The sequence below is a fragment of the Drosophila busckii genome, chromosome 3L, assembly GCF_011750605.1.
Source record: "Drosophila busckii strain San Diego stock center, stock number 13000-0081.31 chromosome 3L, ASM1175060v1, whole genome shotgun sequence".
NCBI classification, from domain to species: domain Eukaryota; kingdom Metazoa; phylum Arthropoda; class Insecta; order Diptera; family Drosophilidae; genus Drosophila; species Drosophila busckii.
The window spans coordinates 7938267-7956814 of NC_046606.1; the positions used below are offsets into that span (position 1 = coordinate 7938267).

The 18548-nt window shown below is 38.4% G+C and overlaps 1 protein-coding gene across 1 annotated transcript; it reads right to left on the reverse strand.

Annotated features, from left to right (window-relative positions):
- Positions 1-3723: 3723 nt before the first annotated feature.
- LOC108599244 (serine protease 1) lies at positions 3724-4648 on the reverse strand. The gene has a single exon (XM_017986041.1). It carries the CDS (start codon positions 4646-4648, stop codon positions 3839-3841), a length of 810 nt encoding a protein of 269 aa, XP_017841530.1. The 3' UTR covers positions 3724-3838.
- Between the last annotated feature and the right edge of the window lie 13900 nt (positions 4649-18548).

Genomic DNA, 18548 nt, shown 5'->3' on the forward strand with positions numbered 1-18548 from the left:
GAAAGAAAAAAATGTAATAAAGTGAACCCCTTGGCCAAGGCAAAAGTGCACTCATTATAAATGCCAAGCGCATGCTAAACAGCTGACGTACTATTTATAATAACTGGAATGAGAATTAGCGGAGCAAGAGAAGAGCAGAGCAGCCAAAGTGGGTAACAAAATCGCATTATAAAGGGAACCCCTTGCGAAAAATTTGCACAGAATATATGCGAGCACTTTGTGGAGTTGTTGGCCCCGCTTAGCTTGCAGTCCACGCAATTTTGAAAAGTTGCCAAAAAGGCAGCAGGCAGGAAGGGGGCGGTGGGGAAACAACAAACTGCGAATATTTTGCAAACAAATAATAAAAATCCAATTTTACATTTAATCACGCGCTCAGTCAAACAAAAACAAGAACAGAAAATAAAAAAAAAAAGGGGCAGAAATAAACTTTTGAAAGCAACGCCGCGCCGCCTGCTGTCGCACAGGACACGCTGGCATCCCTTAGAGCTGGCCAACTGCCGTCGCTGCTGCTGCTGCTGCTGCTGCTGCTGTTCGCGGCTGAAGGATCAAGGCTCAAGGTGACTCAAGTATTTTGCTTAATTTATTGCATTTCCTACGCTAAAATGCGCAAAAACTTTGAACAGCATTCGCTGAAAATTAGGCTGCTCAACGGTAACACGCCTGCTGGCGCTTCATCCTGTGAGCCTGCGCTGCCTGCATTATCCTGCTGCTGCTGTCTGAAAATATGTCATTATAAATTTAAAAAGCGTGTTAAATGTCCCTGCCCTGCCAGCCAAGTACAAAAGGGGTGCACGCTCAGTTCAGCTCTCGCTCTCACCTCCAGCAAAATAAATTTCATTTTTCATCATTGCAATTTTTGCGCGTAATTTTTCGTACATGTCGCACATAATTCATTTGACGCCTCAGCAGCAGCAGCAGCGCAGGACTCTTTGCAGCGGATTAAGTGCGTTGAAATGCTCTTCGCCTGCGCCCCCTTCACACTCCTCTTTATGCAATTCCCAAGCACACACTTGTATACACCATTGATAAATTTACAAGGCGCTGTTTTGTATGGGGAGCCTTTGATTCGCATTTGTCCTTTCAAAAGACACGCCGTCTGCTCTTGCTGCCGCTGCTTAAGCAATTCAATGGGAATTTAGCAGATTGTACTGCATTAGGCTTTGATATATATATATATAGCGCCTTAGCATACCTTATGCACATATCATTTGCAATTTTAAAGCGTAATGCGATTGACAGGGGTAAGTGCATGAGCTTTGGGTCACTTAAGTCTTAATTTTGTAGCAGCTGTCAATAAAAACTTAAAGAAAGTAACAACAGTTTGCAACACTTAAGCTAAAAGAAAATAAAAAAAATTAATTCGATATTATAAATAAAAAATAAGAAGCTTTGATTTAGTTTCAGAAAGATTTAGAGCTACAAATTACTGCTAAAATAAATTAATTACTTCGAATTAAATTAATTTAAATATAAAGTGAATTTTTATAACATAATAATTGCTACTAAAACTAATTAAATACTTTGGGTAAATTTATACATATGGTGAATTTTCTAATGCTAATATGCTATCTAGGAAAAATATAATACAACATAGCAATTATTCAAATTATAAAAACTCAGTGAAACAAGGCTACATTATACGTAAAAAATTGATTGCAATAAGCAAAGTGATCATGATTTTTTAATACATCAATATAAATATAATATGATTTTTATTTATTTATTTATATAACTGTAGGCTTAAAGTTAAATCTTAAGCTTCAGGGGAGGCAGCCTTATCTACTGAAGCTTTCGGCAATGTGAGGATGTTTTGCTTATCATTATTTTTTAACTAGTTTTGAGTGACTAATTCTACTTTTACATATTCACATTTTTACGTTTTAACCTATTTACATTTTAGCTTGTTTACTTATACATATAATATTAGCTTATTGTTATATTTTGTTTGCAGTTTTATTTAAACGATTTTGTGATCCATGTTTACCAACAAAATCTTTTTTGCGTGTTAAATTTTATAAAAATAATAATTAAATACATTCGAAGTAAACAGTGCAGCTAGCATTCGATTTGTAGACCAAAACATATTATTGGGTTATCTTAAAAAATCTTCTAAAATGTTTAGCTATAGCTTATAGTCTGATTAAATAGCTGCTGTTAAATTCAGACTAACTTCTACGTTAATATTTCCAATTAAAATTTATTCAACAATTAATTTGCAAAATAGTCTTAGAAGCTTAAGCAGTCGCATTTGCACATACGTCAGAGCTCTAAAGAAAAACAGAGACATCTCTCGGCAACTCTTGTGTATGAGTTAAATGTCAGCAAAGTCTGTGACCCATCACACTGAGGCAGGCAGCCAGACTCTGATCTGTTTGTCTGTGTGACAGTCGTGTGAGTGACTTTGACAAGCGGCAACAAAAAGAAGAAAATCATGACGCATATGATAATGACAATGATTGCACTGACTGACGAAAAGCGAAGACACCCAGACAACTATGCTAATGCCAAAAGAGCTTGAGCTTGGCCAGCCGGCTGTGGCTAAGGCGCTGTGTCTGCAGTAGTAGTTGGAAGCTGATGACAACTGTGGGCGTGGGTGTGCTTTGGGGGGCGGGAATCGAAGTCAGCCAAGCGAGAAACAGAGAGAAACATGTGTGACAACGACAATGGCCAGAAGTAACAAACAGTTGCTGTTGCTGTTGTTGTTGTTGTTGCTTCGACTATTTTGTAGCGCCTACTACATACCCCCAAGCACTGAGATTCAGTTGACAGTTGTATAAGAAATACAAATTTGCAAAATAAGCAGAGGGCGGCAAGCAAAGCATTGAGTGGAATAAATGGCGACATGCTAAGGGAAGTGTCAACTGATTGCGCTGAGCTAGGCAGGCGTAAAAAATCTGAATCACCCCGCAGCACGCGCAGCTCTAAAAAAATGAAGAAGAAACTTCTGGCACAGACAAAGAGGAAACAAAACAGACAGACGAGCATGCGAACCTGCACGTGACGTATACGCCTCGTTGTGCGACAAATGACGAAAGCGTACACAAATCTATGAGAGAGCTCTCCCATGTATATTTGGTCTCTGACAATAAAACACAATAAAAAGAAATTATGAATAAATAATACGCATAAAAAAACGCGACATCTGTTTATGATTTATACAAATTTTAATATATATAAGCGAGCAGCTGAACAGACAGTCACTGGCTAAATAAAATCAGTGACAATCATTAGCAGCGCATTTGTTCGGCAACTAGTCGTCTGATTTATTTTGTGTGCACGCTAAATTTAATTAATTTCCAACGCCGTTTCCGCTTTGGCCAAGGACACACCTTGAAAAGGATTCCACACGGATACGGACAGCGCAAAAATTCTCATTAGTCGCCCCGGTGTTTGCAAAGAAAGCGAGAAAAGCGCAAAAATACAATTTTTTGGCTCTAATGAAATGTTTGCTCGCCACTTGTGACAGTCGCGTTTCCGTTTATATATTTTTTTTTATACTTTTCTGTAGGACATTAGTGCAGAGCTGTCGCTGCGGAAGTTGCGCTGAATGAAGCGCACTTCCGGCCAAAAGTAGCGCCTTGATTAGTGCTAATTGAATTTCACCTGCCAGATTTTTGAGTTGGAAAAAAAACGAAAAAAGCTTTAAGCACTGAAGGTTCATTAAAGAGATGAGCTCAACTTGCTACTTAATAAAACAATAAAACAAGTGTATGAAATTCGGAAACGACTTTTTATTAAAAAAATTATAACTGAAAGCAAAATAATGCGTCGGTTCAGAGAACTTTGAATGCAACTTAAATATTTATATCGGTTCAGCCAGTTGGGACCTGCTCAGCCCTTACAAATTCTCATTAGCTTGCATTGTATTGTTTATCCATGACACATAAGCCGTGATGCGAGTATAGCCCAGCGGAGCGTTGGACTTGCAGCCAAGCTGCGTGCCAAACGAAGCGATGCCAATGAGCAAAGGCTGACGGCGCAACACTAAAGGACTGCCCGAGTCCAGGTGACAACTGTGCTCCTTGTTGGGCAACTGGGCACAGATCATGTCCGGCGTAAAGTGCTTGCCATAGCCTTTGCAGTGCGCATTGTGCAACGTACGCAACTGCACCACACGCAGCTCTAAATTGTGCAACGAGCTGCCCTTGTGCTCACCCCAACCCGCTGTAAGCGCACGCACCTGACTGTAGTCGCCGCTGGCCTGCGGCAATATTGCAGCCTGCACACGCGGCGTATACTCAACATAGGGTATCTGTATGAGCGCTATGTCATTCTCATAATATCCATTGTATGCTGCGTGTGCAAAGAAGCATTTGCTCGAAACTCGCAGCACACTTTGCATGCGCCTGCGATTCGAGGCTCCCAAGCTAATTTTCACCTGCGCCGCTCCACTTGTGCAGGACGCCACTGTAAGCAGCCAGCGATGTGCAATGAGTGTTCCAGCGCAGAACCAACTCGAGCTGCCGCTTCTAAAGTTTAAAGCCACCACATAGTTGATTTCATTGGCTGCGGGTTTGTAGCCGCCGAAGAAATCGAATTGCTGCGCTTTGGGCAGCGGAATATTCCGCAGCAGCTGCAGTTTAAGCTGCTTGTTGCTGCCACTGCTGGCGACTAACAAAAGCAGCGTCAAGTATATAAAATTCTGCATGCTAACTGCGCTTTTTAAGGCTAGTAACTAACTTTTATACTGTTGAGCAGCTGCTTAGCGCACAGTTGTTTTTATTCAGCTGTATAAGCTGAGAATTGTTTTAAAAACATTTAATAAATCAGTTCTGTTTAAACTAAACATTAAACTAACTAATTGTTATATATGAGTAACGAGTGCAGCAGTCTTTATATATATCTATATATAGCAGCAATGTTAAGCCTTTTGATTTTCAAATGCATAACGACTATTTCACCCCAAGACAAAGTGCGCTAAAGCAAACTTCTGCTACTTAATAAACATCTAGTTTGTTTTTATTTTTATTTTAAAATTTCAATTTATTTAGATGTGTAATTTGTTGTTAAATTTTTGGTATAACCTATGTGGCAACTTTACCTAATTATTTATTTATTTATTTTTAATTTTAGCCAAGAATTTAATTCCAGAGCAACAAAGTTACCTAATTATATTTTGCTAAATTATGCTAAACTATACTATAATAATACTATAAATACTATAAAAGGATATGAGAATGGCTAGGTTATAAAACTTGTTGACAAGGCTTGGGTGGTGCCTCTTGTGCAAGTGCATTGGGGTGTAGGGCCAATCTATAATAATTTTTGGCCTGTAGTTTGCAGCAATAAACGTCTAGTGTGTATTAAATTGAACTTAATCGCTAAATTGGGTGAACAATTTAAGCCGCACTACTTTTATTTTTCATAAATCAGCGCTAAGTTCAATTGAAGACTACTCCATGTGACTATACTAAAAAAGAAGGGATAAAATATACATCGCTTAGGCTTAACTTCAGCATAGAAAATGTTAGCAGCTTAGTTCTCAAATGATTTTCAGTATGCAGTAACCCAAAAGGGGTCAGACTACCAACTTTCATTGCAAACAACTTAAGATTTCTTTGTTTTTGTTGACCTTGCTTGCGACCTCTTAGCAGGCAACTCCTATTTTGTATATGCATTTCTTCCTGTTTTTCCACGCTCTCAACAAAATAACTTGCAACATAAAGCAGCTGTCCACATAAATATGTAACTTGTTTGTTGCAGCTGTCGCGCTGAGCAAAAATTATGTGTTGCAAATTAAATTTGGCTGCATTTGATACCACATTATGTGTGTGGCTTTGGTTTTATGGTTTATGAAGTGTGGCAAGACTGCAGATATCTGCGGCAAATATACAAAACAGAAAAAAGTAGAATGAGAGCGAAAAAAAAGGAGAAGCACTTGGCTGCTGATTCAGCAAGCGTTGAAGAAACTGCCACTATTTGATTTTTGCTGGCACGGATTGCAAATAGTTTGGGGTGGGGGTGACTCGTTTGGGTGCTGCTGCGGCCACTTGGACTGGCATGCTAAAGGATTTTCGTCGATTTTCAAGTGCTTCACTATTTGCCACATGTGTTCACGCGGCGCTCTTGTTGTTGTTGCTGCCACAGCCACTCAGACTGCTGCGCTGTTGTTTTGTAGCCATTTGTATCGATTGTTGCTGATGCTTCAGCTGGCTGTAGTGCCATTTATTGTTTCGCCAGCAGTTGTTGCACTTGCTGCCACATATTTGTTGCCTTCTCTCTCTCTCTCTCTCCCTCTGAAAAACGCGCATACGCAGCACTTTCGGCAGTTTATTTGTCCAAGGCATTGGTATCTGCTATTAAACTAGGCCACGCTGTTTGCTCTGAATTTAAAAACGACTGCTTAAACGTCAGACTAAGCATAAATCTAGTTAATCCGTATCATAAATTAAACGACTGACAAATCAAATTCCTATCAATGTATGTACACAATTTTTCAAGGGCTAAAACAACAAACCAAATGCACAACAATAAATCCGCATAAAATCCTACAACAATTACATATACAGTATATGCATGTATGTGTGTGTGTGTCTGTGTGAATGGATAGCAATGTCATAAAAAATCCAATGGGCAGCAGCGCCCAAAGAGTCAAACTGCAAGCGCAGCAAAGCAAAGAATTGCACAATTAACAAAACGAACGAGCAAGCAACCAAAGAGTGAGTGAGACAGCGCATGAGAGTGTGAGTGAGTAAGCGAGCTGACTGTGGCACAAGTGGCAACTGACTGCTGACTGCAACGATTTTGTTACTCGGGTTCTTTTTTATGCCATTTTATGTGATTTTGATATGCAGCTTATGTAGCTGAAGCTGAATTCAGGACATTTTTACGATCCACAAATAGTCCAAAGGCGCTTGCAGCACACAAAAAGGATTCAGCGCAGCTGAAAATCTCTTAAATGAAACACTTACCAACCACAAAAGTTGGTCAAAGCCATAAAATTTCTATGCACTTTAGACGAGTTTTGAATATTTTAAATTTTTGCTGCATAATTTTAGGAGTGCCATAGATAAAATGAAAATTAAGTGTGGCTGGCATTTATTATATAAAAAAAAGCAATGTATGAAAATTATATATTTAAGTTAAAAATATAAACAGTAAGTTAGAGTATTTAGAATTTTTCGTACCAAATTCGTATTTCAAATACTTGATATGCGATGCATTGCCGCACACTCCAAAATGCAAGGCGTGACCGCCGCCTTCTTGTCGAAATTTTATAGCTCTTGCAGATGATGGGCAGCAGCTGGATGGAGATGAGTGAAGCGTCGCTTTGGAGCAGTGCAATTTGGTATTGCGAAGAGGCCCACGCGAGCTTCACTGCGCCAAGCGTTCGCCGCTGACGATGTTGATTGGACTTTGGGTGCATTTGCCCATGCGGACACTAACAGCTTTCAGAACTCGCTATTTGGTTAGTGCATGAGTGTGTGTGTTCTTCTTCAGCATAGCGCTATAAACTTGGTCAGCTGAGTTTTGATGCAGTGCTGCAAAAAAAAGGGAAAAAGCTTTAGCGCCAGCAGTTTTGCAATAATCTTTGATGTCTGCTGGCACGTGCAGATTTCAATTGTGATTTAATGTCGCTTGTGTATTTGTAATTTCTTATATGCTGCATTAATGTTAATTCTGCATTTCCACTGGTATAAACTTTAAAGCTTTGACCCATTGCTCTACTTCATTTATAGGCATATTGAGAGCTATATGGGATATAGAATGCCAATAAAATATAAAAAAGCTACAGCTAATAAATATCTAATTCCATTTAATGATATGTCGCTTCTGTAAAATTATTCTTATATAACAATATTAATTTAAAATACATTTTCAATAAATTTGAAATAATTTCTTTGAGAATTGCTACAAATAAAAATAATTTATTTGCATTAAAAGACTTGCTTATAAATTATTTATTAATTTATAAGAAATTATTTCAAATTTATTGAAAATGCATTTTATATTGAATTAATATTAAGCATAAATATCACGCATTCCCAAAATAAATTTTTTTTAATAGTAGTAACTTTATTTCCATGTGCTAATACTTTTCTGTTCATTCATGTCACTGGTCAAATTCGCGAAAATGTCGTTAATTGCAGTAATTACAGGCGAGTTAATTTTAGGCCCTAAATCTCACCTGCAAAAGTGTTGGCAACCGAAACCGAAACTGAACAACTGCAGCACTAATCGCATTCACACATCGACGCATGCAGCAGCTTATTTTCACACGCCTCGAAAGTTGCCCCCCGGTCTTGCAACTGTGCAACAAAACAGTTGTGTGTGTGTGTCTCTCTCTCTGACTGAACTGACCTGGCAGTCGAGCCTGGGCGCCCAATTTGTTTGTGCTGTAGCAAACCGAGCTGCATAAAAGATGGGGAGAGGCGCTTTTTGGCAGCTGTTGACCCAACGCGTAACCAATTTTGGCGCACGCCTGTAATGTCACAGTGCCCAGCGGCCAGCGGTTGCAGGTTGCAGCTGCAGCAGCAGCAGCAAGTTGCACGCTGCGTTTCATCATTACCCGCTCGTTATCGCTTCTTGAATTTAAATGACGAAATAGCTGCATATACTCACACTCACACGTTGTACACTGCGGCGTATACGCAACCGATTTGGAAATTTTGTGCCACCAAATTTCCTACAGCCTTAGCCTCTTGCGCTCTGATTGTCAATGATGGCATGACATGTTCCGCTTGCATATGAGAGAGTGAGAGCAACGCGTATGCAACGTTCAAAATGCTCTGGGGCTTTTTATCACACATACGACACGTTGGCCACAGCTCAGTGGCTGGGCGCGCGAATACGCAAATGCTCATTAAAATACTCAAAAATGTTGTAGGCGAAATGTTGTCGGTTTGCCTTTGAAATGCTATTTTCACTTGCCCCCGAGCCTTATCACATCGCACATTTTGTGTCTATCGCTTGAATTGTTGCCTAAAGAGGTGAAATTTAAATGAAATGCTCGCAAATGTAGCGACAATGGCGCTTTGATGCAAAATTGATTTGAGTGCAGTGCCAAAAAATTCATTTAGTTGATTTAATATATCAACTAAATGCTAAATAAAATTTCATTAATTTAAATAAACGCTTAATACTAAAAAAATTAAAATTGTTATTGATTGAACTAAATTCAATTTTGAGCACAAATCTAATTTTGCTGCACAGAAAAAATTAGATATAAATAATTGATTTAATATATCAACTAAATCCTAAATAAAACTAAAATTTAATTAATTTAAATAAACGCTTAATACTTAAAAAAATTAAAATTATTATTGATTGAACTAAATTCAAATTTGAACACAAATCTAATTTTGCTACACAGAAAAAATTAGATATAAATAATTGATTTAATATATCAACTAAATCCTTATAAAACTAAGTTTAATTTATTTAAATAAACGGGTAATACTAAAAAAAATTAAAATTATTAATGATTGAAATAAATTCAATTTTGAACACAAATCTAATTTTGCTACACAGAAAAAATTAGATATAAATAATGAAGCAAATTTAAAGCAAAATATATGAAATCAATGAACAATAATAAATTTTTGAAGCTAAGTACGAATTCATTTTAATTTTTTTACGAATATTTTAACTTTTATCTATTGAAATTGTAATAAATTTATCTATAGCCCAGCACACGCTCATAAATTTTGTTCTATTCAATAACTTTTAGACCTTATCACATGTATATAAAATCGCGTGCGTTGTTGTTTGATAGAGACAGACAGAGAGTTAAATTTTAAATAAAATGCTTAGATGCAACAATTTGAATGCATTGCCTAAAGAGCAATTTTAACTTAAATTGGCATTAATTTTAAATTAAAACCTCAACATATTTTATAAAAGAAATTCCCCACTTTTTTAATAAAACTTGCATTCAATATATTTAATTATATGTACGAGCATACAAAACTTTTAATATTTAAACTATTGTCTATTATAATACAAGTCAATTTATTTATTGCCACAGCAACTCTTTGTTAACGAAATTCTATGCTATTCACTAAGTTTTGCTGCATGTTGTTGTCGCTTGTGGACGCTCCACACACTTTAAATATGCTAACCAAACACAAGCGCTTACGTGTTTCGTTGCTCTGTACACAATGATAACCCGCTGATGTCATATAAATAACAGATTTAGTGAGCCCGCTCGGTCGTTGGGCTGCCTGGCTGGTTGGTTGGCTTGCTGGCCATTTTGTTTGTATTTCAGCGTTTCAAGCGGTGCAGACAGCAGCGACAGATAACGCTGCAGCTTTTGCTGGCCAAACAAGTGCAGCTGCTAGGCAGAGAGCGACTAGGCTTGGGGTCAGTTTTTATATGTCATATCCATAGCATAGAGAGGCCTCTAACGTGGCTGACGCTGGGGCTGGGCAATTGTTTTTGGCGCAATGGCGGCTTTTAATGGTCGCCAACGCGTCGAGTCTGGCAACGAGGGCAAATAATAGCTTCGGCTTCATTGACTGCGTTAATTGCTGTCATTCATTTGAAAAGTCATACGCGTGATTTTCGGCAAACACACACACACACACAGACTCACTTGAGTGCTGTTAAAACTGATGATGATGCGTTTGCTCATACGCTGGACGCTCGAGCTGCTGCCATAACATTTAATAGCGTTGCCTTTTATGCTGTCATCATCGTTGCAGCTCTGCTAAAGAATCATAATCCCCTATTGGATACACTTTTACTTTTACCCCAACACACACACACACACACACAAAAATTCTTAACGCTGTCTAGCAATCATTTATGTCATATTAGGTGTAACCAACCCCAAGCAGCGAGACTCCTTTTACTTTTTGCCATATTCACAAATCCAATTTGGCTGCTAAGCCCAGTCAGCCAGCCAAACATTTTTGTGTACGTTTATTGATTTTGTGCTTGCTCCTGTGTCCTGTGTCCTGGTCCTGGTCAGTTTTGGGGTACAGGCAATGTGGCAACCTTTTGAACATTGCTTACAGTGCGTATGTGCAATTTTTTGTGGGTTCTGGCTGCTGAAAATTTAATAGCCATTTGAAAAGCATTTGATTTTGGATTTGTAGTTGTTTTTGTTTTGTACTAAGTAGATTAAGTGCTATCACTTCAAAGTTGTTTTCAAATGCTTTTATTTCTGGTTAAATTGAATACTAAGCGCAGATAGAGATTTTTAAATGAAGGCAAGCAATGAAATATTTTGCAGCAATAAATAAAAAAATATACAAATATTAAATTACAAAATATTTTAAAAATAATTGTAAGGAAAATTTATTTTTTGTTAGCTATGTGCAGAATTAATTAGAACTAATTTTGTTTTTAAATGGATTGCATACTTTTATGCGCTTTTCTAGCAAATTATTTCAACTAATTTTTGAGCACTTAAATTTAGTTAATTGAAACTTTCTTATGCACCCCGCAGCTAAAAGTTAAATTCACTTTGTTTGGGGCATATATAAAAAATAAAAACTCATATTTTTGTTACCTAAAATATTAATAGCTGCCAGTTCAGTCGTGCAGTTTATGTGTGCAGCGCCATTGAGGCTGCCCAACGGATGCATATACATAAATTCCGCTCGTGTGGTTTTTGAAATGCATTACGACCACCCCCAGCGCGCTTTTGGATATGCAAGGGCTAAGCTAATCAAGGGCTATGCCAACAATTTACTTAGCCAGGCACACACTCGATGCCTCGATCCGCCAGCAGATAAAAGGGAGGGGGGGGGAAGGGCGATTATGTGTGGGGGGTTGGAGTGAGCCTTTGCATCATATCAGCTTAGCTTGCCTTCGTGTGAATTTCCTTTGCATGCAGGCGTTCATTGGTGTTGCTTTACAGCCATTTGTCTGTGCGTTTTGGGGCCTCATGCATAAACCAATTTACTTTGCATAAGCTCGGGCACACACGAGGGTCAGCAGCAGCAGGAGCAGCTGGAGCAGCAATTTTTGCCAGTTGTAGTTACGAGAGCGTCCACGTTATGCATTTATGCGCCTTTGTCTGCGGTTTTTTGTGCTCCGTCGTCGTCGTCGTCTGCGGCGCCGGGTCATTAATTTGAAAGCGAGTGTCCGTCGACTTTTGGCCCCCCCCCCCCAAAAAAACATACAGACCAATCAGTCGGGCAGTCGAACTGGCACTGGGCACTGCAGCAACCATTACTGACTGTCCGAGCTCTGTTCAGGTTCTTAACGGCATTTCCCCAGTGAGAAATTAGGAAATTGCATTTGCAGTCAGTGCAATGGCTTCGAACCCAAAACTCCCACCCACTCACCCAGTCAGAAAATCCAAAAACGAAACGGATGCACGCCTGGCATGGAGCGACGTGGCAACGGAATTTACGCGTTGCACTCGGCCGAAGATTCGCAATCGTCGATAGGCAAATGCAGCAGGCAGACCAATTGGCCAGCGGCTGGGGTGGGGGATTGGGGGCTTGGCTGACTGCATCGACAGCTGGAAATTGGCAAAATGTAAATTTTCATATGCTCCATGGCTTTACACCCTCTCAGAACTCTGAACTTAACCCAACATTAAACCACGCTCCACACACTGTTACATGAGCGGTGCTGGCTGCATACCAATTTATTGCTCATTCGCGGCGTATGCCCCGGCATGGTCATCATCATCATCATAATGCTCTTCATGAGTAGGTTATCGTAATCATCAGCGCATGTGGTTTGTGTTTTTAAAGCGCCGTAGCGCTAAAATATTCATAATCAACGCAGCATTTGCAACAGTTGCAGTTGCAGTTGCAAAGCTACAGTTACAGTTAATATTTTGCCATGGATCAGCGCTTGCGGCGCTATTGAGGTTAGGTGTCACTTAGAAAAGCTGCGCTTTAGAGTGGGCCCTCATTATTAGAGTATGGATGGGTGTATTATTCAGTGGGTGGAACTAATTAAGGCATTTAAAAGGAATTTTACATATTTATTATTTAGCTAGAGGTGGTGAGCACCTATGATAGACTAAATTTATAGAAAGCATCGCTACTATTGTGGCGGAAACTAATCAAAGCGTTTACAACACATTTATTTTATTTATATATATATATAAGTTAACTAATCTTACGTACGCGCTTGATTAGCTTGAGTAGTTATCTTTATTTAGTTGTTGTAGTCACCGTCGAAGTAGAATTAAAACTAAACTAAGACTAACATAAAGCTTACAACTAAACCCAGATCACCTGCAACGCCTTTGGCAGGGTTACCAGAGTCGCTGGATAACTTATATATTAATGATATTTATCATTAAGGAAGAGGTGACAAAATAGCGATAGTCAGCACTATTAAGGGTTCTGAATGGAAATATCGTTACTATATATAAAAGCAGCTTAAATTAAGTAGATAATATGATATACACAATGAACTGAAACTTGGTTTGTTATTCACAAATAATTGAGCAGCATCTACTACAATTAAATATGAACTGAAAACAATTTACAGTCAGCAAACATTCCAAATAAAATAAGGAAGCCATTGCTACTAACCATAGTTTGATATGTTGTTTGTTTGTTATAATTAAAATTATAAACAAGAAACAATTTCCATAAGTAATTTCTACAATTTTAATAGGTTTAGCTACAGCGAAAGGCAATCATAGATACTATCGATAGTTTCCCAGCTCTTCCTCAAAATGACTGACAAACTAATTGAGTTAATTTCGAGCTCACTTTTTGAAGCTTTAGTAATTGCAAATTCCAATCAATGCAACGCGCTTGCAACATATCAGTGCCCGTTTTGTCTTCCACTGGATGTTGCAACATGGCTGCTGGAGATGGCGACAATAACAACCATTAAGTGTGACCAACACGTAACCGGGCAATAAACAAGCGTGACAAATGATGCTGCTAAATGAAAGTTGATTGCCAGTTGACGGTCACACCTGTTTCGACTGTTTCGCGTTGGACTAAAGGTGAGGCAGCAGCAGCCATTGGCCGGCAATCAAAATTGTCACACAGCCATAGACATTGACAAAAAAAGAAATGGAGAGAAGCGACAAGAATTCGCAGAGTCCGAGCACGCAACGGAAGTTAGGGGCCAAAAGCAAATGTTCCCAACGTTGTTGCTGACCATATTAATAATGATGGCAGCACCAGCAGCAGCGACAAAACGCAAAATGGCCATCGAGTTGTCACGTGTCGAGGTCTGCGTGTGATTTCTACGACAGCAGAGCCAAACGGAAGCGAATTTTACACGTCAACCTGCAACGTTTTTTTTTCAACACTTTACGTTTATCTTTTGCTGCTGCTGCTTTTTTGCAGTGACTGTTATTTCTGTAAGATCGTTGATGCGACAACCCGCTGTCGCCTTCAGCTTGCAACGTAGCCAGGCAGACGCCGACGATGACACAATATCAATGGGGGGTCAGTCAAAGCAGCAGCAGCAGCAAGCAGCGTCCAATATTATAAGCATTGTTGTTATTATTGTGCTCAAGCTGTCGCATTGTCACACTGAATTCGCTCGTCTTGTCAGTCGATAAAAATTGAATAAGTTCGCGCAGCGGCAGCAGCAGCAGCAACAAAGAGAGAGGAGAGGAGTGGAGTAGACAGCATTCTGATAAATGTATTGTAATGTGTCGTGTGAAGCGTGATTTTAAATTAATTTAAATAAATTGAAAATGAATGGAAATTCAGCTGCAAGGAATGCAAGCAATAATCTGAATAAATTACTTGCATTCAATCGAAGCAACAATGCAAGTCAGCAAGAAAAGATAAATTCAAAAATTATAAACAAATATAAGTAGACTCATTAGCAGCAGCACTAACATTGAAGCTAGTTGCACTTGCATTAATTCTGTTCAACTGCCATTTGAAAAGTACCTGGGGCAAAGACTCTGGATGTCTCGCCACGGCTAGTGCCACCCTCTATGCCAATTCAGTCAGCCAGGCGGCAAACAAATTACTAATTGGCAAGCAAAACGCTCTGCTTGTTTTCTAACAGACAAACAACAACAACAACAGCAGCAATGACAAAGTCCTAACTGTAGCTCTCGTCTCGTCTGCTTTAGACCTGGCTAGGGCACACATAAGCTTCATTAACTCAAACTATGCTGCATTTTGCGATTATCAAATTGTCTTTACACACATGAAACCAACGAGAAGCAGCAGCAGCAGCTACAGGGATTCAACAACTGACAATTGTTGACTGCTGATGGCAAATAGCAAGTGCAAAACTTGCCCGCCGGCAGCTTGTCTCATACCTGGAGCAGACCAAAGTGGACAGTAAACTGCTAACCGCAGAAATATGAAGCGCAGCACAACGAACTGGGCACTGGGAACTGGGAACTGGCAACTCTTTATGTCTATGTAGAGAAAAGTGGAAAATCCCTGAAATGATTTTCGGGGGGCTTGAACAAACAGCCAAAGGAGGCGCATGCAAAAATGCAGCAAGCAACGCCAAGGCTGACAAACTGACTGCTGCACTTGCCATACCCAGACACAGACACAGACATGAACAACACAGCAAAACACAGCCAGACACATTATCACACCTGACAGCGATTAGAGCGATGCTGCTGCTCTTAAATTTCGGTGACGTGTAAGCGACAACAACAACAACAACAACATGCTTGGGGCGTCACTTGATTGAGAGTGTGAGTTAAGCGACCTGCTGATTGATGGGCCAAAGCACTGGCTCAGCTTGAGACTGGCCAGCCAGCCAGTCAGCCAGGGCAGCTCATTAAAGCAAAAAGGCTGTTGATTAAAACGAGCTCGGGCGTAGCGACTAAGAAACTCAATTGCAGCACGCTCTAATTAGCAATTAAAAAGCTTCACAAAAATGTATTTCAATCGAGTGGCAGGTTATAGATGTTTTAAATAGCTAAGAGCTAAAGCAAATTTAATTAAGTGTAGCCCAAGCCCTAGAAAATTGCCGCCCACTACACAAAGCAAGAAGGAGTGAAAGTTCAAGAGCGATTATACAGTTATATCATACACTATATTATACATTACAGTTTTAAGTTTCAATTTTAAGCTCATTTATTTATTAAATTTAATATTATGCCAACTATTAACAGTCTTAGCATAAAATGTTAAAGAGTAAAATTTAATGAAGGAATTTATGCAAAAATTAATTATTTTAAAATTATTATAAAATGTAAAGAAGTAAAGTTTAAATATGAAAATAAGTACATTTGAATATGTAAAAATTAGAATTTTTCGAGTGAACTAAATTTTAATTTTTACATTTTATTTCTTATTTAAATTTCACTTCTATACATTTTATAATAATTTTAAAATCATTAAATTCAGTTCAAAAATTCTAACAGTTATTTAATTCAACTTCTCAAAAAAAAAATGCAATAAATAGTGACTTAATCGCATATATTTATATTATTATTATATTCAGCATGCTGTATCAATTATCGCTTTCTGCAATGGGAACATTTAATAGATATACCCAATCGCTGATTATTTAAATCATATCACTGATATGCCTCAAAAATGTTTATGTTCATTTAAATATCACAGCAAATAGATACAAATGTAGACATATTTGATATGCCTCATAGCTTTAAATAATAACGTTTTAATTGCATTTCTCTGGCTTTTAATAAAATGCGGCTGCCTTGAAACCCTTTCCCAGTTGCTCCAACGCTGTTAGACAATATGTTGCCAAGGCAGAGAAGCAAAAACTTTCGCTTAATTCGCTAAATTTAGGTCACTGTGTTGAATTGCAGCAGCGGCAGCGCAGCAGCAGCAGCAGCAGCATAACTTTGCTACTACCAGCCAAGTGAGTCAGTTCAGTTTCAGGCTTACAGCCCCTTTATGCCCTTGCGCTCAAGTTTGTTGTTATGTGCAAATATTTTCCATTTAATTAACGCATGGAAAACTAGTTGCAAAGATGGTCCGACGACGGTCTCATGCTGTGTGGGCAAAGCGTGGGGGTGGGGGGAAAGTGGGCGTACTGTCGCAGCAGATTAAAATAAATTGCATAGAAATTTATCATACGAATCTCTGGCCAGACAACAATAACAACAAATCAGTTGTGCGGAAAAAAAACAACAACAACAACTTGACACAGTTGCTACTAAAGTTGGCAAAGGAAGTGGCGCTTAGGTTCACTTCTAATGCGTGTGTGTGTGTGTGTGTGTGTGTGTGTAATTGTATGAGTGTCTATGCCATAATTAATCATAATAAAACCGGAGACAGCAGCGAACCAGGTAAATGCGAGTAGCACAGCAAACCAAGTTGAGTAACAAAAAAAAAGTTGAACAAAGGGCAACACAATTCTCTAGCATTCTGCACTGCCATCAAAATAAATGAGCCAATTAAGCGGGCCACAAGTGAAAATGGCCGCCAAACTTAGCTTTAGCCTGATAAGGGTAGCCCCAGTAGCCCAGTGAGTGTCCCAAAAACTTTGCACAAATCTCTGGCTCAGGTGCTGATGCTGCTGCCGCCGCCGCCTCATCATCATCATCAACGTTTTTGGGGATTTTCGTAGCTACCAATTCTTTGGGGTTTGCCAATTTATGCTACGGCTACGGCTACGGAAATTTATTTACGTTGCACCAGCAGGTACAGGGCGTTGACTAAGGTTAAATCGTTTGTAAATTTGCGTCTAATGAAACTAAAAGAGCCGCTAATTGTTGCCTCATTGTCAACGCTGCTGCGTCGCGCTCAAAGTTTCTTTTTTCTTTAATTTTTGATTGCGGCTTTGGGCTAATTGAGAGCAATTTATCAAACATTGTTTCTTAATTGCAAAAAAAAATAGAATTGAGTAATTAGCAATAATAAGTTTTGCATAAAAATAAAGAGTACAAGTAGTAAATAATATTTTATAAATCAATCAAATAAATTGGTATGCACACCGCTTACTTTTATATATTTTATAAACTTTAAGTGTCTTAAAAATATTTAAGCTATTTGTAATTAAATCTGTAATTTATTTTTCTTTACAGGTACGTACCCATTAGCCACATTAAGCTGTCAATCAAATATGTTTGAGCCTCATCATCATTTCTTGCATCTTGCCGCTCCACTTTAAAAACTCCACGAAAAAAACTCAGCAAAAATATTTGTTTACAAATTGCTCGCAGCTATTGACGTCAGTTTATTCATGTAAATATTTGCGCAATTTAACGCCGGCGCGCGTTTATTTACGATTGTGCTTTTGTTCAGCTAAATACTTTTATTCAAGTAAACGTAATGAGCTTTTAGCATAATATTGCCAGTTAATGTTGAATCAATTGGCATTGGGCAGTACTAACAAATATTATCATGCAAAGCAGCTGGAAATTATAGAGGTTAAAATATTTATTGCTACATGAATGAGCAGCTGGTGTTGGCTTCCGGGCAGGGTATGTAAAATGAATAATAATTATAAAGATAGCAATAGGTATTATAGTTTGAATTATTAGAAATTATAGTAAATGAAATTCAGTTAAAATATTAGAAGAGTTTGTTGAAATGAATATTTTATTTATTTAAATAAATAATATAGAGCATATAGCTTAAATTTTTTGTATGCATATTTTCTAAATGGATTTTGATATAATAAATGTGTTATATATTTTGCTTTATAATTTTTTATTATTTAATAAGATATACGGGGTATTCCGTGTACCCAGTTATGACCTTGGTCTCTGT

Coding starts and splice junctions, on each gene's coding strand:
- LOC108599244 (XM_017986041.1), bottom strand. CDS start 4,648: ATGCAGAATTTTATATACTTGACGCTGCTTTTGTTAGTCGCCAGCAGT.